The sequence below is a fragment of the Ictalurus punctatus genome, chromosome 2, assembly GCF_001660625.3.
Source record: "Ictalurus punctatus breed USDA103 chromosome 2, Coco_2.0, whole genome shotgun sequence".
NCBI lineage: Eukaryota > Metazoa > Chordata > Actinopteri > Siluriformes > Ictaluridae > Ictalurus > Ictalurus punctatus.
The window spans coordinates 6858011-6885259 of record NC_030417.2 but is presented as its reverse complement, the minus strand read 5'-3'; the positions used below and the strand labels follow the sequence as shown (position 1 = coordinate 6885259).

Here is a 27249-nt window from a genome sequence, read left to right as displayed (position 1 = left end):
TCTCAAGGTTTCTTCCTCATATCGTCTCAAGGAGTCCCCCCCCCCCCCCCCCCCCCACGTGTGATGTGTGCATATGTGTTCTATATCTCGAACTGTAAAATCACAAAACTATCACACCTGTAAATCCATGTTTTGTACACATGTAGGATTAATATACATATGTAAACAATAAGCTTTATTTTATAGAGCACCTTTAAAAGCAGCTTCTCAAAGCACTATACACTAAATAAGCAGCACACAGAAAAAAATTAATCAAATCGATAGTTCATAACATGGCAAATGTTTAATATTTCACCAAACAAAATAAATGCAGAAATTCATTTGGTCACTGATCAAAAATGACATTGCTCATCAAAACCATATCAGATCATTTCTAAACTACTAATCCTGTACAACTCAGACTGACGAAAATGGTTAGTAAATGAAAATTTAACAGATCCTAAATAAAACACCGTATCATCCCAGTAAAGAAAGGGTAAACATTTTACCATAACGATTCATTTCATTAGAAATAAAACCCTTAGAATCATAGTAAAAATCCCTGATAACTACTCCTACTACTTTTTAAAATAGTGTTAATGGTGCTTATTATTTTCAAATTGAACAAAGGATGAACCAGGGTAGAAAGGAAGCACGTTGTCCCCGTGTTGTAATTTCAGCCGCGTTATTGTAAACTCCTCCCGTTTGAAACATTAATCCCTACTCCTCGAACCATGGAGGTACATCTGAAGGTGTGATAACATTACAATTGCTGTGAATCATAAATCATTTCCTTTTAAACATGGGGGGGGAAAAAAAGAAATTCAGGCATTTTGAATGCCTGAATTTGAAATGAAAGGATCAAATCACAGTAAAGTAGCCTTAAGGGACTGTAATTAGCAAGAAGCCTTTTCCATTGTAAGACTCAGAAAGTATCCTGAGGATGTTATTCTGTAACCTACTTTTACACAAAATTATACTATCCAAAAAGGGTTATCATTGGGAAAATACAACCATACATGTATAAATGTGTCCAAAAAAGCAGCTAGCTATTCACAGAAATGAGGGAATAGGAATACACTACACTTCGTTTACTAAGAATTTGTACATTTACTGACATTTATACCACAGTGATGTCGAATTCTTGAATTTGACTGGTGAGATATACATCGATTACTGTTCCAGCAGAGCACGGCTGGAAAATCCCACGTTGATATGAATGTGCTCGTTGTTTTACGTTGTTTCTATAGTAACAACTGAAAAAGGGGCTTATATGGTAGACATTTCTGTGTAGAGATGTTTATTTAACATTGTTGGAAGGAGTCTCCAGTGCCAGTGCTTTGTAACCGCCAGTCTTCAGGATGTTATGACAATCTCAGTGTTATGACAAGAACAAACTGGTTTCCATGCATCCATAGCAACAAAAGGTTACTATAAATCATACAACAAGTCGGTCTTTAATAAATAAAAGCTGTTGGCATTGCTTCGGTATGAGAGGAATAAAACACTTCAGGACGTGCTGTTAAGAGAAGAATCATCTTTGGGGTGTTAACTTTAGCTATACTTCGAGACAGGCCCCATCACATCAACCTGTCATTGGTTATTTTCCAGTAACATCATGCCCAGTCGTGTTTTATTCATTACTTATCATATCATATCTTTAAGTGTGGATATTTTCCACAAATAATAATAATAATAATAATAATAATAATGTGCTGCTTTTTCAAATTCCTCACTCAAGCACACTTCGAGTGCAATGGGTTTAACATTTGTGCTACAAACCCTATATTGTGTTGCAGCAAGACAGGTGGCATTCTTCAAATGATCTTCACTTACGAGCGATGTCATAATTGGCCACAAACCAATCACAGGTCTCCTTCATGGCTGAGGAAAGAGAGTAGCAGCTGTAAAATCCACTTCGCCACATTTGCCAGCATGTACTATGAGGCATGAACGTGTATGCACTGTGCATGAACGAAAGTGAACATGAAGCAGTGGCTGATACACTGACTATATGCAGCATAGTGGTGCTTGAAAGTTTGTCACCCCTTTAGAGTTTTCTATCTATATCTATGCATAAATAAGTGCATAAATATGACCTAAAACCTCATCAGATTTTCAGACAAGTCCTAAAAGTAGACAAAGAGAACCCAATTAAACAAATGACAAGAATATTATACTTGGTCATTTATTTATTGAGGGAAATGATCTAATATAACATGTCTGTGAGTGGCCAAAGTATGTGAACCTCTAGGATTAGCAGTTAATTTGAAGGTGAAATTAGAGTCAGGTCAGTGGTTTTCAATCAATGGGATGATGATCAGGTGTGAGTGAGCACCCTGTTTTATTTAAAGAACAGGGATCTATCAGAGTCTGATCCTCACAACACATTTGTTTGTGGAACGATGGCACGAACAAAAAATTTTTTTGAGGACCTTTGAGGAAGAGTTGTTGATGCTCAACAGGCATCAACAACTAAGAGTTTGGACTCCACCAATCCACAGTCAGACAGATTGTGTATACATGGAGGAAATTCAAGACCATTATTCCCCTCCCCAGTAGTGTTGACCAATAAAGATCACTCCAAGAGCAAGATGTGTAATAGTCCACAAGGTCACAAAGGAACCCAGGGTAACTTCTAAGCAACTAAACACCTCCGTCACGTTAGCTGTTAAAGCACATCAATGTTAAACGTTGATGGAGTCCATCATCAGAAGAACACCGAACAACAATGGTGTGTACAACTATGGCAGGGTTGCAAGGAGAACGCCACTGCTCTCCAAAACGAAAATTGCTGCTCTTCTGCAGTTTACTAAAAGATCATGTGGACATGCCAGAAGGCTGATGGAAAAATGTGACCAAAACAGAACTTTTGGTTTAAATGAGAAGTGTTATCTTTGGAGAAAGAAAAATACTGTATTGCAGCATAAGAACCTTATACTGATCCCATCTGTGAAATATGATGGTGGTAGTTTCATGGTTTGGACCGGTTTTGCTGTATTCTGAATTATACCAGCAAATTCTACAGGAAAATGTCAGGACTCCTTTTCATGAACTGAATCTCAAGAGAAAGTGGGTCATGCAGCAAGACAAAGACCCTAAGCACACAAGTCATTCTACTAAAGAACGGTTAAAGAAGAATAAAGTTAATGTTTTTGAACGGCCAAGTAAAAGTCCTGACCTTAATCCAATAGAAATGTTGTGGAAGAACCTGAAGCAAGCAGTTCATGCGAGGAAACCCACCAACATCCCAGAGCTGAAGCTGTTCTATACTGAGGAACGGGCAAAAATTCCTCCAAGCTGATGTGCAGGACTGATCGACAGTTACCACAAATGTTTAGCTTTCAAGGGGGTCATAGATATGTAATATTGGATCACTTTCCTCAATAAATAATTGATCAAGTATAGTATTTTTGTCTCATTCGTTGAATTTGGTTCTCTACATTTAGGACTTTTAGGGTTTGAAAATCTGATGATATTTTAGGTCATATTTACACAGAAATACAGAGAATTCTGTATGTAGTAGATTCTGATCGCGTGTCAAACAAAATATTCTGATCTTTCTGTCATGTAATAAAAAAAACAAACAAACAAGGAAAATCTAATAACATTAATAGCTGGCTATTGTTATCAACTATGAACAACAGTTCCATAACAAACATCCCCAGCTTACTCAGCAACATTACATAGAAAGCTTTACACACAGCTCTACATGGAATCTGGTTAATCCTGTTATTAACTCGAGTGACATAGCTGAGATCAAAACACCAAAACAGATACAGATAATAGAGCTGTGCTGCACCCCTAATACGTACTCTTGTCTGTGTCTTTCTGTATGTGGTTTTTACCTTTGTGGAAAGGAGTGAAGCTGAAGTCAGGAAGGTACTTGCGGAGTTTAGCGTTGCTGGCTGTTTTCTTGAACTGTCCATCAGCTTTACTTGTATCATACTGAACATCAAGGTCAAGGTCAAGTCTCAATATGAGCTAGGTGGCTGCTGAAATCAGATCAGCACTTGATACAGTCATTACACAGAGATCAAGGAAAAATTTGCTTATTGTGCCTGAAGACGTGGTTCTATAACTGGATCTTAGACTTAGACTGGTGATGAAGCATGAGTATCAGTTGTGCGATACTTCTCAGAGGAAGAACGTGTTAGACTTCGAAGACATTGTTCCTCTGAGACACGTGATGCCAACCAACCACATCTTTTTTTTTTTAAACTCGTAGTGTTCATGGGTGGCGTACACACGCTCTGAGGAAAGTGTTATCTGCCTTCTTTCTCATACATGAGCTCACAGATGCCCATTATAAGCTAGTGTCTCAGGGGAAAGAGAGCATGCCATCACTCCCACCCAGAAATCACAGCCAATTTTGCTCCCTTGGCTCACGTTGACATTATTGGGATTCAAACTCAGTCTTTTGCACATTCGTTCACCTCGTCATGTGCGAGTTTCAATGGGTAAAAGGATACAACAACTTCCCCTTTGAACCCCAAAGTTTTGACAACTGCATCCGCAGCTTCCTTGATGGACACTTCATCCTCCTCTCCAACTGCACATGTATGTGTGTGAAACACAGAGAGCGAAAGAGAGAGAGAAACACAATTACAGATTCATAATCTCATGGCACCAGCTATCATTTAGAAGACAAATAATATATTGGAAACACCGACACTTATACAATATAATCACCTCAGAGATTAAACACGTGTGTATAAAGTGTTTACCTGACAATATGATTGGCTCCACCTCATCATATTCTCTGAGAACCCAAAGAAAGAGTCGAGCCAAATCAAGCGAATAAATAAACTGCCGTCGTGGATGGCCAGAACCCCAGACATGCAAGGCTGTCCCCTCCTCTATAAAAAAAAGAAAAGAAAAAAGAAAGCTTCATGAAACAGACTTTACATTATATACATTAATTTCTTCTAATAAGCAGGCTTCATTTGCTCTTGCAGTGAGAATGTGTTCTTATTTCTATTTAAACAGTGTTACAAGCACTAACAATGCTAAACTGTTGAAAAAATATATAAACTTTTATCACAATGGACAGTAATTTCTGGATGTAATCAAACGTTATTAAATCTCTAGAAACAAACAAAGATACCCAAATCGTATTGTCATGCTTATGTGCTAAAGCACAGATGTCGTTTGCAAGACATACATCAACACGTCTGCCAAAGGAGCTTTATAGTTTCTAGGTGTGGTTGTTTTTCAATGCCAATGAAAGGATTTCACACTGAATCATGAGACTTAATAACTAGATCTCTAGTAAACAAAACAAATAATCCTTGTCCTGTGGATTGTTGATTCACTACAGAACAGTCAAAGTAAGGATATAGGACTTGCTCAATTCTCAAATCTGATTTACTCTAACAAGACTGCTCTGACAAGAGTTATGGCTATAATTCAACTGACAGGTTTACATTAATGTGCTCATTCCTATATGAAACATCTCGTTCATATTCGAAGTGTATGCTAGATGCTTTACAGAATATAAATCTAAGACCTCAGATCAGACAAATAAACACATTAAAAAACTAATGGTTGCTCATTTCTTTGTCGTGAAGCATATGATTGAGCAGAATGGGTGTCACGCTTCAGTGTCCTTTAAAAATATGAATTTGGCAATATCTTGGATTACTCTGCTGTACCATTCGCGCTCCGTGTGCATCCAGACTAATCATACCAGCCAAGGATGCAAAATTGTCCCGATTTCTTTTTGCAACTGCTACTGAAGCTCTGTCGATTGCACTCAAAACATTAAACCGATCAGCCATAACATTAAAACTACCTGCCTTATAGAAAGAAAACGTGATTAATCAGACCAGGCCACTTTCTCCCATCTTCTTCGTCCAGATCTGACGCTCACGAGCCCGTTGTAGGCGCTTTCGGAAGTGGACAGGGCTCAACGTGGGCACTCTGACAGGTCTGCAGCTCCGCCGCAAGCTGTGATGCACTGTGTATTCTGACACCTTTCTATCATAATCAGCATGAACATTTTCAGCAGTTTGTGACACAGTAGCTCTGTGGGATCGGATCGGACCGGACAGGCTAGCCTTCGCTCCTAACGTGCATCAATGAGCTTTTGGGCGGCCCATGACCATGTCGCCAATTCACTGGTTGTCCTTCCTTCGACCACTTTTGAAAGGTACGAACCACTGCATACCAGGAACACCCCACAAGACCTGCTGTTTTGGAGATGCTCTGACCCAGTCGTCTAGCCATCACCATTTGGCCCTTGTCAAAGTCGCTCAGATCTTTACGCTTGCCCATTTTTCTGCTTCCAACACATCGACTTCGAGAACGGACTGTTCACTTGCTGCCTAATATATCCCACCCCTTGCCCCATGCCACTGTAATGAGATAGTCACTGTTATTCAGTTCACCTGTCAGTGGTTTTAATGTTATGGCTGATGGCTGTAATAAACGGTATTAGGAGAGGGGGTATGGAACATCGTGTATCTTTATACGCAGATGATCTTTTGCTTTATTTAAGTGGCCTTTTATACCACCACACAGTTTAATGCTCTAATCTGTTGGACAGAAGGTGCATGTATGAAGCTGAACATAATCTAAAACTAACAACACACAGATTTAAAACAGGTTGTTGTTTAACATGCAAGACTTATAACCATTGATATGGTGAAGTATTTTGTCTGGATTTACAGAAGGAGTTTCGGTTGGAAGCGCGCTCGGTAATGCTTTCTGTTTTGCCTGTAAAATGAGGCTGTGCTTTGTGTGAGTGTTTGGTACGTGTGGGTGTGAATGCATTAGTGAGTGAGTGCAAGAGAGCGAGAAAGAGAGAGAGAGCAAGAGGTGATACAGTGTGCATTATTTAGGTCCTCTGTTATTCCTTAGTTATCAAGCTGTTCTGTAGTTTTGTCAATATTAAATCAATTTGGACCTTTTTCTGGTTATAAACTCAACCCACAAAAAAAACTAATTTTTTATTTTTAAATAATTTTTAAAAAAGCGCAATTAAATGTACCACATTTTCCTGCTTTTCCCACTCTCCAAACTGTTACAGCCTGGAGAAACGCTCACCCTCGTATTTGTTAATAAAAGGTCTGATGTCAGTGCTATATTCTCAATTGATGTCTTCAAGAGATCACAATTTAGTGAAAACTAAAGTCACTTACACAAAATTATTGGATGAGAGTACTAGAAAGAGTTCATTCCTCATCATTGTGCAACCAACTAGGACTTATTCGGTTTAAAGCTGTACACAGTGTTCATTCAAGCAAAGCCAGGATATGCTGGCGTGGATCCTAGTTCAGATGCTCCTTTTCTCCAGCTAATTTATAATTCAGGACTTTGCGCTTCTTTTTTTTTTTTGTCTTTAGGAAAGAGAGGGGGAAAAGAGGCTGGTGAGGGAACGGCTGCTTATAGCAGCTATAATGTAATAGATAATGGGAACCAGCTGACTCGGGGACCAGTTGACTTAAATATGAATATAAACTACAAGCTATAAACCATGCTCCATCATGTCTTTGCAACTGCCGCAAGTCATTAGAAGGATCTGGGTTTGTCTACCTATTGTTTACCTATTATTAAGTATTAAGCACCAACCAAACTGATTAAAAAGTAAATAATAACCACATCAAGATTAATAATAGTATATTTACATTACTAATAATATTAGTAATTATGTATCCAGACGTTACTGGCTTCCTCTTAAACTTCAGAAGGACACGCTGAAGTTTTATACTAAATAGGGTGAGATTTTCACATTATTCTGAATTCAAACTTGCAGAGAGATAGAATATGTATGCAACGCATGTTAGTATTTCTTACTCTGTGCTATGTAGGTCTTGTGTATAAGTCCTGGGAGAACATGGCCATCCTCTATGTTGAAGTTGTCATGGGGACCAAACACATTTGTAGGGATAACAGCAGTGTACTTTCGACCATACTGTTTAAAATATGCCCTGCACAAAACACACAGGAAATATGATTATGTATTAACATTTAACTATGTACTATAACGTGCCATGTTTATAAAAATAAAAAATAATAATTACAGTAGTAAAACAAAGCAATGTACTAGAACACAACCTGTTCCTTAATGTGATCTTTCTGTTGGTCTCTGGTGTTAATCTGAATAGTGCCTACACAGTTTTACCAGGAATCATCAGATCAAGCGAGGGTATGAACACAGTGCGTTGCATAACTATTAGCCCACACACTCAACAAAGCTGGGCTTTAGAAGAAAGCCTTTAAATGAAAAAAGCCATTTCTGAGAAATGAAGTACTGTAATAGAGACTCAACAATTTGGAAAATCTGGTTTGTTGAGACCAAAATGAACTGTTTCACCTTGCCACAAAGCATTATGCTAGGCGGCAACCCCCCGCCCCGCCCCCACGGTGAATCATGGTATGGTAGCATCATGTTGTGGAGATGCTATTCATCAGCAGGGACTAGGAACCTGGGCAGGCTTAACAGATGGATAGAGCAAAGTACAGGGCAATCTGATAAGAAACACTTTTCCAGGTTGAAGGAAAATTGACACTGGAGCAGAGCATCACCTGCCAATGAGACAACGACCCTAAGCCAGCCTACTGCCCAAGCTACAACGGAGTGGCTGAAAACTGATAACCGGAATGTTTCGCAATGGCTCAACCGAAATCCAGTCCTCAATCCAACTGAGAATCTGAGACGCCCTGTCTCTGCGATGTCGGCCTAGTTAGTGTAAATTGTTCGCATTGTTGAGGGAAAAAAAAATCTGCCATAAAACATTCTAACACATGATACAGCCTTCAGAGTTCCCTGATGCACTCAGCTACAAAAGCAACATCTAATTACTCACTTGTTGTGGACATCAATCATTCGTTTAGCATAAGAATAACCGAAGTTAGATTCATGAGGAGGACCAGTGTGAATCTGATGGAGAGACAAATAAGATTCAGTTAAATTAACACAGTCTCACATACAGTACAACAGTCGCCAATCTCAAAACACCACATGAAGACAATTCGCTCTCTGAAACGGTAATCAAATTCATTTTGATCTAATAAAATCCATAGAAAACCACACACTTCCAGGAGACAAGAAAACATTTAATCACCAGTAAGATGATTCAAAATTTACCAAGAAAAAGACTAAATAAATAAATAAATAAATAAATTCAGCAGTCTCTGAATCAAAGATCAAATCTAGTCATTTAGTCAGATTTCTGTTTACTGAAAAAAAAGAAAACATGTACAAACCATAGTCTCATCAATGGGGTAAGTGGTTTTGTCTGGGAAGATGCAGGTGGATAGGCAGGACACAACTTTTTGCACGCCAAACTCATGAGATGTGTGCAGCACATTGTCATTTATGTAGACGTTGTTTCTCTGAAAGACAATGTAATCGGTGAACATATATATTTTTAGCCTTCACTATTTTTTAAAGCTATTTATAATGGAAATACCTACCAATGATCGTAAAACGTGTGTGTGTGTGTGTGTGTGTACAGCGGGGGAAATAAGTATTGAACGCGCCAACTTTTCTTTCAGTAAATATATTTCCAATGAGGTTATTCACATGAAATTTTCACCAGACTTCAGTATTAACTCAAGACGTCTGGAAATAAAAGAATTCACAACATTAAAGTCCATAAATAAAGTTATGTGTAATAAAGTGGAATGATCAAGGACTGGTCAAATTTAGTACAAAAGTACAGGAACTCAAAGAACTGGTTTTTCATTAATGGCACACATTAGTACCACATTGGATTTCAAGGGTTTTCCTAAATTCATCCTTGTATACAATTTGAAAGATGATGGCATTGTTCTTGGTGGCGGTGCATATGCTCAGAAGAACATTTTGTTCACGCAATATTTACGACCAATATCATAATCTTACATTAAGATGCGTTTTGAAAAAAAGGCCAGTGTTGAGAACTAGATGGATTTGTGGATTCTGGATTATATTGTAAATTAAACCCTGCCTGGGAAGCCAAAAGGTTTCCTGAGGTTATTTTGGCTTTAGGTGTAGCATTAATTAGCTGCATTAATAACAAGTTAATGTAAATAAGGATAGTAAGAGAAACGTGTGTGTGTGTGTGTGTGTCTTACCCAAAAGTTAAGGTTCTGACTCATGTTTTTAAAGAGGCCGCCCACCATGGCTGCCAGATGAACGACGTGTGTTGGGCGGTGTTTCTGAAACACCGCTTTTGTCTCAGCTACATCCCTAAACCAAGAAGAGAACTGTTTTCGGCCCAAGCACAGAACAAGAACATGCTCCTTTTTGATCGTGGAATTTTCCATTGTACAGTTTCACAAACAGAAATGGTCTTGAGATGGCAGTTCCTCAAGATACAGCACTGAGGGGACCGTGAGCAAGAATGTATTTGCATTTGTTTGAATCTTTTATGCGTGTCGTCTTAGTAAACTTGCACAAGGAGCTGTTCCCGGTTGAACCAAGTTAGTTCATACAGAGTGTTTACAGATTTTTAGGCTAACTTTGGCTCAACCCGGAACAGCTCCTTGTGTAAGCTTACTAAGACGGCACTTATAAAGGGTTCAAACAAATGCAAATACATTCGTGCTCACGGTGCACACAGTGCTGTCTTGAGGAACTGCCCTTTGGATTGGAAAGTAACACTGTTCCTTTCACATGCAAAAATGATCCTCAGGGCCATTTCCAAATGCCAAATTTTGATCTCATCTCATACAACTGTGTTTGGAATTTAAAAAAATTAATAAATAAAAAAAGACGTTTACATTAAGTTGGCATCTTTGGATGAAAGGAAGATCCATGTTTCTCCTTCTCTTGCTCCTCCTTCCTCTTGCAACACTTGCTCTATGGCTTTGCCCACCAGACCAGTGCCTCCTGTCACCATCACACGCATTTTCCCAGCTTCTCCCTCCATCTAACGTAAAAAAAGTTAAACAGATTCGGTGGACTTAATCAAGAGTTAAAGGCCTTTGACAAACTGAACCTTAAACACAGTTTCCAAACCAAAATAACCGGATTTATTGAACAGCATTCTAGTATATATTCCACAACGATGTCTAATTTGTACATCAGAGGACGTCCGGCGGCGTCACGAGTAAAGAAACAGCGTGAATTACAGGGTCAGAGAAAATCTAGTCAAATAACAAAATTTACTCGAAAGGCAGGTCACATCTTTGTCTTTACAGAGCTACCAATGCAGAGAAAGAACGAGACAGAACGAAGATGTAAATTAAGTAAAATAAGAAAAGAACGTAGTTTCAGCACACGTCGAAAAAAGAACAATCAGTGCTTGATGAAGTACGTAAACTTATAAAAAAAAAAAACACACTGAAGCATCTGCCCATACCCAAAAAACTCTTTCAAGACTGGAATCGAGCAGGATAGGTTTTGGAAAGAACAGCAGCCTGGAAAGAGAACTCAGTTAAATGTGAGGATCATGTTTCGTTTTAGACTTTAAAAAGAGAAAAAAGTGTAGTGATGTAAATATTAGTCTTGCTTTTATGCTCGTACACATTTAACTTAAAACTGCGAGTTATGAATGCATTCTGATTTTGTGTCTAATTTGTTTTTTTTGGTGCGACTTGGCATCGAGAGTGCCATGTGAAGGTTATGCAGGAAGCACAACAGCTTCTCAAACACACTGCAGGTGCCATCAAGATACGAGTTACATCCAAGGCCATCTGTGCTAACCAAATCTTGTTTTTGTTTTCAAAGACGAACTCTGTGCTCTAGAAGTAGCTTTCCGTGCCGTATGTGGCCATGCTTTATTACTGCAACAAAGAGAAGCTGAGGTCTTTGTTCTCTAAGCAACTGCAAGTCTGATGCTACCTGACCCACAGTGAGATTGTGGGAATCTCTTGGGGAATACATTCTAAGCTTGTGATAGAGCTTAATAAAGAATATCTCGCTTGAGCAACTGGATTCTCTGTAATGTCTATTTGACAGTCACTCCAGGATTTTGCGATCGCAGAAATTAACCCAAAATCAAGCGTGCTCTGCAATATTCGGAGGAGCTTGCAATTTCTCAAAATTACCGCAGATTTTCTGCACATTTGGGCCAAGACGAGTCATGTGACCTCATCACAACTGACGTTCAGTCAGAGCCCTCTTTGATTCACACGCGTCGAACATGAGTACAGCTAAAAGGTCTCGTTTACCAACAAACATCACTGAGAAAGAGCGTGCAAAACAATTTCATGGAATTGCAATTTTATTCAAATGACACAGTTGTAAATCAACAGAAGCAGGATTAATGGTTTAAAAGTAAGAATATTTGGAACCATTTTGTTCCTTACTTCCTCACAGAAGTCCTGTCGGATTAGCACAGGTTTAACCAGATGACTAGCAGTAGCTGTGAAGTTGATTAGCATTTATAAAAATCTCCCTAAAATACTGTGTTAAACGGTAAATAGCATATGCTATAAAACAGAATCAAATATTGTGTGTGTGTATTTATAGCTTAGATCAATGTATAAGTTTCATACAATGTCTATGTTTGGTTTTATGGGGACAAACTGCACCATAAGTAATAAATACATGACATCCTGTGTGTGCGATTAAACAGTATATCGTGTATGCGAATGCCATTTTAGTAGAAGAGATGACACTGGGTTGTTCTTTCCCCTGTTGCTGTGTCTTTTGAAAATGTGATTATTAGCATGAGGTTAATGAAAGACCAATTCAGTTATATTCAGTCATATTGATACATATGAACATGTCACCCTCCATGCTCCAATTTCCTGAAAGCTTCGAAATCTTTTCGATAATTTACTGGATTTGATCAATTCTAAGGCTTGATAATAAATTAGCATTGTAACAAACAGGGGGTTTAGATTTAGAATAAAGGTGCTTACTATGTATTTATTGAGTTTATGATTTACATCACACATTAACTTAACGTAATTTAGATATAAAATTGTAAATGACTGATTTAAATGTTAGCCTTAACATACATTATATCACATTTTACAGGTATTACTGTACTGTACAGTACTACTACCACCACCACCACCACCACCACTACTACTTATAATAATGCTTGTATAAAATAAAATTGAGCCTACATCTTTTAAATATGAACCAAGTATTTGTATTGAATGCCCAGTTAAATAAACAACTTCTCTTCCATCTTCCGTGATCTTTTATAAAAGGATTGTTTTATATCATATTTTCCTAAAAAAGTGCATAAAAACCCATATACATTTAATCACAAGGAGTCCTACCTTTACGTGTATCCTCTGATAATCACACCTAAACTACCGCGCTGCCACGTCTCACCTGTGGGTTGGCCCGGGCTCACGTGTGGCCATGTGTATGTTACTGCCAGGGGTCACGTGTGCCGTGTGTGTGTTACTGCCACCTACTGGCTATACTGTCCTATGGCCTTATTACAAAGAATAACAACGGATTCCCAGGATAATACTAGTTGGTCAGAATAAAGAAAATAAAGATTTGCTCACATTATGAGCAAATCATGAACACTACTGGTCTGGTATGTCCTTTGCTTTGCATACCAGCTGCAGGCTCAGGCTCTTACTGCCAGAAACCGTAGTAGAGCCAGGGGCGTCCACATCAAAATACCTGAGGGATGGTGTATTATTTCAGTAAAAGGCCAAAGATTTCTGTGTGAATGAAAAGAAACACAGAGCTCCAAAGGGTGAATGTAATTTTAGTCGAATGACTGCAGCAAGGTATCAGGTTCAGGGATTCAACAAAGCACCCTAAAAAACACCGGGGTAAAAACAACCCAAATCGGGTTATTTTTAACCCAATGGCTGGGTAAATATAGGACAGAACACATTTTGAGCTAAACTAACTCATTAAGTTGGGTTGCTCATTTTACACTAAACAAATAATCGAACACAATCTGCTTTGCAAAGGAAAACTCGACTCTCAGAAAGCGATTTTCTCACAAACGCAGCTGTGAGAAAACGCAGCAACTTCCTCTTCCAAACCAACAGACGGCGCTATCGGTCAATTTACACCAGTCTCCCGAGAAGCATTACATCATTCCACAGTACAGTGCAGGTAAATGTGTATTTATTTGTTTGTAATTTTGATGCAAAGAATTAATCGTGTGTCGATACAGCTTACAATCATACACATACAATACGTAGGCTATAATCCCAAGCAATTGTATACACATAAACAGTAACAGAAGCTTGTGCCAAGAAGAAGAAGAAAAAAGGAAAAGATTGAAATTAGGATAATTGGCGCATAAAGTTGTTATAACCATCAAATAAAACGCGAAAATATATTGAGCTTGTGTTAAGCACAGACCTTATTTCAGGATTTAATAAAAAATAAAAAAAAGCCAATGCTTTAGTTAGAAAATCGCTTTTTTTTTGACTGACAATACCATGTCGGAAGACTGGTTTCAAAAGTTCTGTGTTTAATATAAGCGAGTTTGTCATTATACTGTGTTGTAGTTGTGTTTTTTATAATAATAATAATAATAATAATAATAATAATAATAATGAACCCACCAAGCAATTGCCACTAAATCTGAAGTGAGGCATTCATAAACGCGGGGGAAACACACCCCTTCCACTGCGACCACGCCCCCGGTGATACCGTTTTTGTCACATGTAGATTAACCCGTGGGGAAATTCCCTCACTGTCACCTCCCTAATAGACTTTGAAGTAAACTACTCAAATAAATAATATATTTAAGATGAAAACGTCATATTTTGATCAAAGGAGACGTTTAAAACATCCCAAAAAACCCCAGAGTGACCAATTTACAACCCAGTGAGCATTACAGACAAGTAATCCGAAGCTAAGGAAATAGCGGTGTCTTTAATGTCGTGTAAACTGCACTGTCATCATACATTTCAGCTTTTTATAGTGTACAGTAAGGGTTTTATGGGTAAATATATTGATACGAACCTTGTTTCTCTAAATAAATGGTCTGTCCGTGTGAAAACCGCTACCTCTACCTGAAGCCTTGTTTCTACTTCCGCCACCGACTGCGCGCGCACCTCCCCGAATGGATAAGGCGTTTATTCTTGACGCGCTTGCTGTTGTAAATACTTTTTGAAACGGAAGGGGGCGACTCGGAGTAACCGTCCTATGAACCAACAGGACGTAGCTGAGAGAGGAAGAAGTAACGCACCATAATAATGCTGACAAACATGAATGCTGAGGAGGAGGAGGAGGAGTTGTTGTGATCTAAAAGACGGAGGACAAGAAGATGGAATGTCCGTCCATTAAATACCACCTTCAAATATGAGAACATGTAGAAAACTCTATTGAACAACTTCTTTTTTTTTTTTATCCCCCCCCTTTTATTAAATATGGACATTAACTTTCATTAAATAGACTTCTTATTTATTGTAGGCCCATTTTGTAAATGTTAGCAATTACTGTAGACATAAGCAAAAAGGGCAAATCCTGCAAATGTTTTCATTCCAGCCAAGCAGGAGGCACACCTGATTCCACCTGTTTAATCAGTTGATCTTGGCTTTCAATACACTCAGGTGTGGCTTCTGCTTGGTCGGAATGAAAACCTGCACCCACACCGGCCATTTCCGGATAAGAACGAACACCTCTGTTCTGTAGTATATCTAGTCCACCTGGTTAGCTCATCCCACCTGAAGTGTCAAATCTATGGAATCCAAACCTGCCAAAATAAGAAATGACTAAATATATAAATAAATCTACAAAGAAATGTAATGATAAAGAATGTACTTATAAAAAAAATAAAGAAGGCAGTGGTAGCTCAGTAGTTAAAACGTTGGGATACTGATCAGAAGGTCATGAGCTCAAACCCTTTTGCAACCACTGTTGGGCCCTTGAGCAAGGCCCTTAACCTTCAACTGCTCAGATGTATAAATTAAATAAATGTAAGTCACTCTGGATAAGGCTGTCTGACAAATGCCATAAATGTAAAGAAATATAATAAATAAATGTTTACACTTTTATTTCCTTACACTTTTATGTATTATTGTATTTTTTCCACATTTTTAAATTATTTATTTATTTCCAATTATCTATTTCCATATTTATGTATTTATATATGTATTTATTTATATATTTGTACATTTATTTATTTTTACATTAATTTATTTCTATATTTCTTTGCCCATAGAGTAAAAAGGGGGCGTGTTTTATTCAGACATAGTGCTGGCATAGGCATGAGCGAAACTCTGAGGCCACATTGAGAGCTTGTGGTTTGATAAAATGGGTGCTTCTCGATACTCAAATTGACACTTCCTCATTTCCTCGCTCCTCCGTCCTCCAGCATGTGAGCTGGAAATCGATCGACGTCAACCATCTTGAAGGACATCTAAATTCTCGAATTGCACCGCGAGGAGGCGAGGAACGAGGAGTGAGGAAGCGAGGAAGCTTCCAGAGGAGCTAGGTGCGAGGATACACAGGTGTATCCTATGCAGAAGTGTTTCTTTTCGAAAAAACCTGATGCACGTATAAATTCCCACCTCCTTTATATCTGCCACAGTCAAAGCTGCGATAATTCATGTATTGTTTATTCATGAATTGTTGAATAACCCAGACATTTCATGTAATATCAGTGCATTTTGCTTTATTAAGAATCTTGTTATAAACCAAAATCAAACAACATAGCGGCAGATCCCTGGTGCCTGTACCATGAAGCCGGTTTAGGTGGCTAGCCGGAAAGTTACAATTTAGTTTGTGCCAACCCTGAGTTTTAGGTACCATGAAAGTGGCTCGGCTTTTACCGGGGTTCATCGCCATAGTAACTTACACTCCATGTCTAACCTGCGCTGGGGCAGCTGATGTTCTTGGTGAGAGAACTCAAACCCAACTTGGACCAATCACGGTGGCTTAGTGCACGTTCGCCTCAAATCTCCAGGGTCGGTGTTTGATTCCCACCGTGGCCCTGTGTGTGTGGAGTTTGCATGTTCTCCCCGTGCTGCGGGGGTTTCCTCCGGGTACTCCGGTTTCCTCCCCCAGTCCAAAGACATGCATGGTAGGCTGATTGGCATGTCCAAAGTGCCGGTAGTGTATGAATGGGTGTGTGAATGTGTATGTGAGTGTACCCTGCGATGGATTAGCACTCTGTCCAGGGTGTACCCCGCCCTGTGCCCGATGCTCCCTGGGATAGACTCCAGGTTCCTGAAGAGAATAAGCGGTATAGAAGATGGATGGAACTAATTCAACTCCCCAGCGCAAACTGTAAGAAGAGCACATACTCTTTATAAGAACATACATACTCTTTATCCCGGACATGGCCTTAAAAAACATCCGGTCTGGATTTTGAAAATGTCAGATCTTTAACAGATAACTGATAACAGTCAATGTGACACGGAGACACGTGCACGTGACATTTCAATGAAGTCTACGCAAGCATATTGATTACGTTTGTGTTTCCTAATTTTGCATGTGATGTGACAAATGCTTAAAATATAATGCTCTTGGATCCATATGCATTGTAGGCACAGTGAAGCATTATCACAACTCCTCACACTATCATGTTTGAGCTCATTCTGTTCTGTTGTCTGTACATCATAACCGTGTGTCAGAAAGCCAAGATGTCTGTTTTTAATACTTGTTAACTATACTATTTTTATATACAGGTGTCAGTTTATCTACACAATGTTTTAGAAATAGTTGGAGACTCTGTTAAGGCCTCTATTATTGTAACGTAGCATCGACTGAAGGACATTAGTGTAAACACGTAAATAAAATGTAAATAAGGGCAAATGGAGACTAAATCTGAAATGAGATGTTCATCAAGCACATATGAGTGCTATGGTCAGGTATTTGTCAAACAAACCTATTATAAAAGCTTTAGATTAAACAGACCCAATCCATCAATCTTCTATACCGCTTATCCTTATCCTTATCAATCCATCTTGCTTATTCTTACTTGTTGTACTTACTCTAACTTATCCTACAGGTTCGCGGGGAACCTGGAGCCTGTCCCAGGGAGTATGGGGCACAAGGCAGGGTACACCCTGGACAGGGTGCCAATCCATCGCAGAGCACAATCATATACGCAATCACACACTACAGACCCTTTGGACATGCCAGTCAGCCTACCATGCTTTGGACTGTGGGGAAAACCAAAGTACACAGAGGAAACCCTGCAGCACGGGGGAGCCGCGGGAATCAAACCCCCAACCCTGGTGGTGTGAGGCAAACGTGCTAACCACTAAGCCAGATCAATACCGTATAATGTCCAATATTGTCCAAAAAGTGTTACTGATTGTACTGATGGAATCTAAGTGTAATAAAATGATATAATGTTGTATGTTTTATGCATGTTTCCGTGTGTGTGTGTGTGTGTTTGAACAGATTAAGGATCGATCACATTCCAAGTTTTTGAATTTGTTTATTAAACAATGTTCAGACAGACTTACCCTAACTTACAGAGTCACCATCAGATCTCAGACCAAAAGGAGGGAGAGGGGATTTCAGCCTGATTTCATGAACAATAAAAGCAATAATGCAAGACAGACCCGTGAGCAGGCTAACGTTCCAGCAGTGATCTACAGTATATTTCTTCCCTGTCTGTGTCCCAGGTAAACTTTGTTTGTGTGTGTGTGGGTGTCTGTGTGTGTGTGTGTGTGTGTGTGTGTGTGTGTGTGTGTGTGTGTGTGTGTGTGTGTGTGTGTATTGGAACATGTGTGGTAATGTTTTTTGTGTGCTCTCTGAGTATATAGTGATCTGCCCAGTGTTTTATCTTTTTCTCAGCTCAGAGCATTCTCAATTAGACACGATTCAAATCGACTCCCTTTATTTCAATCACAATTAAAATTGTTTCGATTTACTACAATGAGAAGCAAACCTAAGTTTTTTTTTGTTTGTTTTTTTTTGTAAAGTTTCACTATTCCTTTATTCGACTTTGTGTTTACTTCTTTTATGGATTTTATATATATATATATATTTTTTTAAATATCTTTTTATATATTTTATGATGGTATAGATGAAGGTGAACATTATATCCATGACATTCCATGTGCAGATAAGTGACCCAAAAAAACTTCTGAATATTTGTTTTTATTGTCTGCCTTACTCCCTCTGCCTCTCCCTCCATCTTCCATCCTTCTACTTCACTCTACATTGCTTCTCCTGAAGGGAAGTGAGGACATAGTGCAAGGCGATGTGTTATATCAGTATTAAAAGCACCAGGCCTAATCAGTGTGTATGTGTGTGTGTTGGGGGTCTGGGGCTGTGTAAACTATGAATATATGTGATTGTTAAGATCATGTAAGTTGGTGTGGTGACAATTTCCATTAAGGAAAACTACTAAGTGGAACATATTGTTCATACATGTGCATACACACAGACATTCACACTCGACATGAGGCTGACAATTTGTTTCAAAAGGCAGTAGTAATAAACCCCTGTTAAAATAAATACAAAAAAAAATAAATTAATTATATAAAAGCAAGTAGACTGTTGTAGACAGTTATATAGGTCAGTCAGATTAAAAAAACCACACACATGTCCACACAACATTCAACAGACAAACACACAAGACAGTGCTATACACTCACATCTCCAATCAAACACATTTAGAAATGATAAAAGGGGCTAAAATGGAATGTATGTGTTGTCTTCTAAGTGTGTCTGTATGTGTTTGTACGTAAAAGAGATTCAATTTGTGCTTTTGTAAGTGTGAGTGTGTGTCAGTGCAGTAATTAGGGTTCGTGCCTCCTGTTCTACATCTGACTATACAGACTGGCTTTTGCTTGTCTGTGAATTACGTTAAAAAATTTTTTGTGTAATTGTTATGTATGTGTGGTGAATATGTCAGGGTATATATGTGTGTGTTGTAGCATACGTGTGTATGTGTATGTGTATACGTGTGTGTGTGTGTAAATAAGGTGGACTATAGAATTCCATCCATGAAGCTAGTATCGAGGTGCTGAATGAGGACCCGGATAAAGCTCATCTCTTTGCGGGTGTTCTCAAAAATGATGCGCGGGTCATCAGAGAGACATCGCAGGCAGTTGGGGGCCATCACCATTGCCAAGTTACTCACGTCCATTTTAGTGATAGAAACATTGGCGGGCTGAGCAAAAACCTGTACAAGAAATCAGAGAAACCAGGCAGTTATTATTAGGCATGGCACTTCTAGGGCAGTGTTGCCTCAACGGTTAAGGTTCTGTACTTCCAATGAACAAGACCCTTAATTCTTTCTGCTCCAGGGGTGCTGACCCCGTGCTCTGACCCCAGCTTCCCAACAAGGGTCAGTAATATATATGTAACCGATAGAGCATGCTTCTTCTCTTCTTCTTTTGGACAACAGACTGCACTGAGAGCAACGATACAGAAATACACAGCCAGATAGAGACATAATGAGAAGGAGTTGTGTTGTAACCAAATGACCAATTATATGTGGTTGCTGGGACTACGGTTGCTGCGATGGCCTTGGGACTGCAATTACCACATACAGTTTTGGACTCAGGTCTCCTTTGGTGATCAGTGGACTAGTTCATCAAACAGACTTCATGTAAAAACCATAATGAACTTCCCTTAACTTTCACACTATCCGTCATTACAAAGATGAGGACGGGTTCCCGTCTGAGTCAGGTTCCTCTCAAGGTTTCTTCCTCATATCATCTTAGGGAGTTTTTCCTTGCCACCGGTTCTCTCAATAGGGATAAATTCACACACTTAAAAACTGTATCCTGTGTTTATATATTTCTGTAAAGCTGCTTTGAGACAATGTCCATTGTTAAAAGCGCTATACAAATAAAATTGAACTGAACTGAAAAATGATCTCTCTACAGTACTGTACTGCATATAAGACAAATGATTTTGTATTTACTGATACACAGCCAACCTCACCATGCTTAATGCTGATACAGAGCATTTCAAGAGTATGCGCCGAAACAGCGTGAACTCTATTGTATCGTACATATAAAGTTTATTTACGTACGCTAAGGATTTATATACATCATCATTTTCATATCATCTTTAGAGACCAGGCCTAAATGTGAGGCATTAAAGGAAGCTCATGTGAGCGAGACAGTGTTAAATCATAAAACATAACTTGAGGGAGGTCATCAGACCTACAGTGCTGATAAGTGCAATTTGAGAATGTTCCTGCTATCCTAATAGCATTCATACTGCTGAGTGTTGTGTCAATAGACTTACTATATTAATAAGGGAATGTTACTTCGTGAATAGATTCGGATAGATTTCTATGGAGCATCACCAGACATGATCTCTAACGAGAATTCCAGTCTAGAGGCCATCTTTGAAGAACTGTCCACAGGCTTTCCCTCTAGAACCAGCCCCAACGTCCAGAGGAGTAAAAACATCTTAAAAATGAATATTTAACTAAACCTTGTTCTTCGTATACATAACACACTTACATGCTTAACTGGTGTCTTCATCTGGTGATTTTCCAGCCATTCTGGTTTAAATTAATTTACACACAAATAATAGAAAATGCAGAAGGAGAGATGGTTTCTGCACAGCAAGCTTTGATCGAAACACTGATTAAAATATAAGCTCAACTGTTCCATGTCACATGACTAAAAGATGTCTGAAAATGATACTTCACAATAATTCGCACAGTGGCATTTAGGGTTTGAAAACACCACTACGCCTACAGATTTAGAACACAAGATTTATCGAGGTAAAACCTACGACAGCACAGACGCACCCTTTTTTGATTTCACAGATAGCAAGAGAGCGCAAACTGGAAAGACTGGTGTGCACCGCACATTTCTCTCAAGACAGTACTGAGAACACAGTTGCAAGCAATTGATTTAGAGGTTTCACTGCATTACATTTACATTTACATTTATTCATTTAGGAGACGCTTTTATCCAAATGAGGAAATACAAGCAAAGTGATATATCAAGTGGAGAACAATACAAGTAGTGCTACTATACACGAATTATAATTGAGTTTTAGAAAAGCAAAGTGCGCAGAGTCGAGGTGTAAGAGCCAGAGTAGGGTTTTTTATAGGATAATGTGGGGTTGGCGTTGGCGTTAAACAAGGTTCCAGTTGTAGAGCCTTTAGTTTAAAGATGTCTGCTTGTAATGATGTCTCCTTAAGCATGAAATTAGCTAGGTAATTTACTTGAGTAAACTAACATTCTACAAACCTCACTGGTTCTTGAATCCTGACTTAAGTAATTAAGCTACTGCTGATAAACTGTACTATAAATAGTACAGCCTAAAGAAAACTCACACAGTCTTCTTGACACCCTCACAGTTGAATATTCTGCTTGATCTTCCTCATGTTCAGTGCATTCAGTAAACCATGGGGGGGTCTTCTTATGAATGTTTCTAAGAATCTAGTGGGAGATCAACCCCATATCATAATACTCTCACTCACGTACTTAACTGTGGGCATGGTGGTGTTCTTGGATAGTTCATACGTGCAGCCCTTCTTTCTCCAAATATGACAAGCTGAATTTTTGACAAAGAGTTCTATTTTTTATTTCCAAAAGAGTTCTGGTTTGTCTAAATACTCATGTGCAAATTTGTAGACTTGGAACTCTGTGCTTCTTTTCTTTTCCCTGAGGAGTAGGAACAGAGATGTTTGCTGTGCAGTTCACTGCATATTGTTCTCTGTGTAACTGTTTTTCCTGCTGCTTTCGTGTCATCCTGCAACTCTTTTTGAGTGACTTTTGGCTTCTCTGTTACCTTCTTTATCTTTAGATTGAGGGCGCTGTGAAATCTTGCATGGCGCATCTGTCCAGGGACAATTAGTTGTGACCCAAAGGATTGGTGAAACGTTAGGGGTGGTCAGAATTTCTTTGGGAATGAGCATGAGTGGTAAAAAAAAAAACAAAACAAAAAAAAAAAAAACTATTGTCCCTAACGATAAACTGTCAGTGTGGAGTTTTGTATGGCCTCCTCATGTCAACTTCAGGTCCACTAAGATCTTCTTTTAATACTTTTCTTTTAAAACTTTCAAGAATAAACTCACCAGACTCATGGCAACCTGCAGTTCTTGCCTGGTGTCCCACTGAAGCTAAACAGGGTTAAGTGTGGCCAGTATGTGGATGGGAGACCTCCTGGGGAAAGCTAAGGTTGATGCTGGAAGTGATATTAGTGAGCCAGCAGGGGGTGCTCACCATGTGGTCTGTGTGAGGCCTAATATCCCTGTCACTATAATGTAAACACAACACGGTCATTTGGATGAGGTTAAACTGAGGCCCTGACTCTCTGTAGTCATTAAAAATCCCAGGACAATTCTCCTTAAGAGTAGGAGTATACCCCAGTGTCCTGGTGAATTTCCCTCATTGGCCCTTATCTGTCATGAGCTCCTAATAATCTCCATCCGTGAATTGGCTACATCACACTCTCCTCTCCACCAATAGCTGGTGTGTGGTGAGCGTTCTGGTGCACTATGGCTGCATCATCCAGGTGGATGCTACACACTGGTGGTGGTTGAAGAGTTTTCCCGCCATACGACGTAAAGCACTATATAAAATGTAACAGTAACTAAACTTGCTGCTGTGAATGCCATGGATACTGAGCGTCAATCTTTTTCATTTAATGGCAGTAGTAGTTTATACTCGACATTTGTAATTGCATACATCTGAGATTTCTGACAGAAAAGAAAGCTATAAGGTCAGTTATATTTATAGGCATAGTAGGCCAAATGGATTTCCTTTTAAAATGGTGTCCTTTTAGTGCAATACAGATTTTACTTACAGCAGCAGTACAGTTATTTTTAAATAATTGAACTAAAAGAAAGACTGACCTGTAAGAAACGGATGAGGTAGCAGAGCACCAGTTTGTTGATGTGAGGAAGGTTATGGATGACACTGACAGCAGCTTCAGGACTGTCATAGTTAGAGATGCATTCTTCATAGTACTCATGAGGAATTACTGGATCCTCCAATTCCCTGTACCACAGCTTCAACAATGATGCTAATGAGAAAGATAGAGGAAGGACGAATTTTTTTTTTGTTAACAATTAAGTTTGTTCATTGAATTAAAAAAAGTCAGAAGTGATACTATGTAAGATAATGTTACTTCATTGAATTAAAAAAAAGTCAGAAGTGATACTATGTAAGGTAATGTTACTATACAGACAGTGAGGGGGATATAAGTATTTGGACACCACAATTCTCCAAGCGTGCGAGGGTCATTCTGATGGAGATTGGTTAGGCCATGCAAGCCCTTTCTTGAGCTATTTTGTCTGTATTTTTGGGGCTGTTGTCTTCTTGAAACATCCATCTTCTCCCAAGATTCAGCTTCTTGGCTGATGAGATTAAATTCTCCTCTAATACATTCCTCTATTCACATTTCATTTGTTGATGCTTAATGCCCCAGTACAGTTTGCAGAGAAGCAGTTCCGTATCATGATACTACCACCACCATGCTTCACTGTGGGTATGGTGTTCTTACGCACAACCCTACTTACTCAGAAAATGACGAGCTGAATTATTGCTAAAGAGTTCTTCTTTTGTTTCATCTGACCGAATAATTGTTGATTCTGCTGCTTTCAGGTCATCCTGCAACTCTTTTTGAGTGACTGATGGCTTCTTTCTTACCTTCCTTATCATTAGTCTGAGAGCGTGTTGTGAAATCTTGCGTAGCGCACCTGTTAGTCGTGCTTCGATGAAATGTGCATCTGAATATTATCAAACCAATTGTACTGACGGAGTTGTTACAATCTTTGCTATTGCTATTTATTCTTTGTGGCATGCTGCTGTGCGATACGTTCATCTCCAATAAGAAATAAATAACTATAAAAAAAAATATATATAGATTGTAGTGTATTGAGTTGTATGTAAACTCAGGAATAAGCACTGTTTGGCCACTCTAGAGATGATCTCTGGGTTAGTATTTGGTTGGCCAGTTCATTGTCCAATGAACTGTCATTGTTACGGTTGCGCAGGAAACCCAAAGAAGAACTGCCTAGCGTAGTATCAAAAACACAACATAGACTGTAGATATTATATATATCATTCAAATAAACTAGCAAAACATGACTAGAAAATTCAACTCCGTTTAAGCCTAAGCTTTACTTTCTTCGTGTTCTGTAGACGTAGAGAGGGTTTGTTTCTTCTCTTCCTATAATGCACTTGGAGATTGGGCTATTTATATTCTGTGGGAAATGGAGCACTGCAATTGCCCAAGGCTAAAAGCGTGTGTGTTTCTATGTGTGTGTGCCTGTCTATGTGTGTTCATATTAAAAAGAGAAGTGTGCGTGTGTGTGTGTGTGTCTGTGTCTGCGTGTGTGTGTGTGTGTGTGTGTGTGTGTGTGTGTGTGTGTGTGTGTGTGCCAAACTCTGTGGATGATCTGTGTATATAAGAGTAGGTATTTGTACTTAAATTTGTGTTTAAATAGACAGACAGTTATTTTCCTTCTATGATGGATGGATAATAGCAATATAAAAACAATGAATAACTATCATTTCACTTGGTGCGTTATTTTTAATTATTATTATTATTATTTTTTTAGCTTTAACGATAACCTGTTGATTTCTTACTTAACATTTGAGAATATATCAGAATATACCTGGAATGTGTGGGTCCTCCAAGCCGGTTGGTATTTTCCACTGGTCCACTTGCAACTTCAGTGCATTTACCTCGTCTATATCTCCAGGCACCCTGCCAGACAGATTCACAAACACTTCGTAACACAAGCCTTGTAGCATTTGTAACACTTTTTGTCCTAGATACAATGCTATATATTTTCATTCATTCGTTCATTCATTCATCCATCTTGAGTAAAAGCTTTAGCTTGCTCAGGGTTGCGGTGGATCCAGAGACTATCAGCTATATTTTATTCCCTCTCTATTAGTGTGCAAGAGAAACAAGCAATTATAAATGACCTATTGCAGCGAGCTGTCATATCACGGCAAACCAGTGACTACATTTCCCATCCTGCATTGCAACCTACAAACATGGCCGCCATGGACTGCAATTCCCAGAACACTTATTCATTCTAATCGCGCACACCTGCATCCAATCTCACACACTCATTCCACAGTATAAAGAGATTGCTTTCTAACAATGTCTTTGCGAAGTATTAGTGTTATCATTTTACCAAGCAATTATACCCTGTTCCTTGTTTTGTTTCATGGTTCTTGTTCTTGTTCTCATTCTCGATTTTAGCCTTGCCCAGTTTATGCCTGTTTGCCAATCACCTGACTCTTTGTCTGTTTCGTGACCTTGCTATTGTCTTCTGTTTTGGATTTGTCTGCCTGTCTCTCTTTCATTAAACTCTTATCTGCATTTTCATCTGTCCTAGCATCCTTTACATTTATTATGTGACATGAGCCTTTAAAGAAATTAAAGACTAACATACAACAAGCTAAAAACAGGAAAAACAAGCTTGCAGAATATCTTTGGCATGTTGACTTCCAGCTGGAAGAACCTGCCAAGTAATTTCCTTATAAAATTGAACAACAGTGTACCAAAGAGAATTTGAAAGTGTGTAGTGGCCATGCCAAGTATTGATTTGATTGATTGAAGTTTTTTTTAAAAATTGTGTATATTTTATGTTTGCTATATTTTCGATGTATCTTTGCCATACAGAATTCTTTCCATACCCAAGTGATGCCGAGTGATGATTAGTTTTGTAATGTTGTGTTGGTAATAAAAACTAGCTTAAATCATAAAACGCTTCATAGTACAAAAGGAATGTACAGATTGTTTGTTCACTCATTCATTGGTAAATGGTCTGAATGAAAGAGCTACTTACATAGCTCTTTTTTTTAACCTTAGCGGTTCCAAAGCGCTTTACACTGTGTCTCATTCAAGCATTCACACACTCACACCACAGTGGTAGCAGAGCTGTCATGCAAGGCACTAACTTGCCATCGGGAGCAACTTGGGGTTCAGTGTCTTGCCCAAGGACACTTCGGTATGTGGTGTCATGTGGGCCATGAATTGAACTGCCAACCCTACGATTAATGGACAACCCTCACTACCACCTGAGCCACAGTAACCCATGGAATCCGTTCATTCCGTGACCAGTTAGTGCCACGTTGTTTTTAGATTATGTATGATGGTTTTGTATGGTATGTATGATGATCTTCACATCTCACCTGAAGATACCTTCAGTTTGGTCTCCGTTTAAGCCTAATACTTCCTCTGACAGACGGGTCTGTACCCACGGCAGCTGTCGGTCAGGGTAGCGCTCCTTCTGCATTGCCATCACTTCTTCCAGAGAAGAGCCAAACATAGAAGGGTTAAAGATGGCATTCCGAGCATAAGCTACTTCCTCGATACAAGGCTTTTTCAAACCCTGCAGTGGATGGATAGATAGATAGATAGATAGATAGATAGATAGATAGATAGATAGATAGATAGATAGAGAAAGAGGACTTCTTAGCAATGCCTCCTGAGAACACATACTGGCATTTCATGAGGGCAGCTGGCATAAATACACAAGGCAATTAAACTTCTCA

At 38.9% G+C, this 27249-nt stretch overlaps 2 protein-coding genes and 1 long non-coding RNA gene across 5 annotated transcripts in view; 1 reads left to right on the top strand and 2 right to left on the bottom strand.

The window, feature by feature from the left end:
• Positions 1-264: 264 nt before the first annotated feature.
• Positions 265-14959, bottom strand: LOC108258558 (GDP-L-fucose synthase). Of its 3 annotated transcripts, XM_017457302.3 has the most exons (11): positions 14813-14921; positions 11271-11328; positions 10690-10838; positions 10042-10156; positions 9190-9318; positions 8790-8863; positions 7777-7910; positions 4707-4838; positions 4452-4531; positions 3828-3927; positions 265-1863 (listed from the first exon to the last, which is right to left on the bottom strand). In XM_017457302.3, the coding sequence occupies exons 3-11, from the start codon at positions 10836-10838 to the stop codon at positions 1808-1810; spliced, it is 969 nt and encodes a 322-aa protein (XP_017312791.1). In that variant the 5' UTR covers positions 11271-11328; positions 14813-14921; the 3' UTR covers positions 265-1807. The 3 variants fall into 3 exon arrangements, with proteins under 3 accessions (XP_017312791.1, XP_017312774.1, XP_017312783.1); XM_017457285.3 differs by lacking the exon at positions 11271-11328 and having other exon boundaries at positions 14813-14959; XM_017457294.3 differs by lacking the exons at positions 11271-11328; positions 14813-14921 and adding an exon at positions 13147-13259.
• On the top strand, positions 13618-18165 carry LOC128635259 (uncharacterized). Its single transcript, XR_008398195.1, has 2 exons — positions 13618-13951; positions 17805-18165. It is a non-coding gene; the product is annotated as an uncharacterized LOC128635259 (long non-coding RNA).
• A 60-nt stretch (positions 18166-18225) lies between these two features.
• Positions 18226-27249, bottom strand: part of arhgap39 (Rho GTPase activating protein 39) — a 46038-nt gene continuing 37014 nt past the window's right edge. Inside the window, exons 8-11 of the mRNA XM_017457314.3 lie at positions 26887-27086; positions 25353-25444; positions 23586-23755; positions 18226-19937 (exon numbers count right to left, since the gene is read on the bottom strand). Coding sequence (XP_017312803.1) covers positions 19743-19937; positions 23586-23755; positions 25353-25444; positions 26887-27086 — 657 coding nt within the window. The 3' untranslated portion in view covers positions 18226-19742. The remainder of the gene's footprint in view (positions 19938-23585; positions 23756-25352; positions 25445-26886; positions 27087-27249) is intronic.

Coding starts and splice junctions, on each gene's coding strand:
- LOC108258558 (XM_017457285.3), bottom strand. CDS start 10,838: ATGGAGGGAGAAGCTGGGAAAATGCGTGTGATGGTGACAGGAGGCACT. Junction 9,319..10,041: donor GTCAGAACCTTAACTTTTGG/GTAAGACACACA, acceptor ATTGTCTTTCAG/AGAAACAACGTCTACATAAA. Junction 1,864..3,827: donor CTTCACTCCTTTCCACAAAG/GTAAAAACCACA, acceptor CTCTTTCCTCAG/CCATGAAGGAGACCTGTGAT.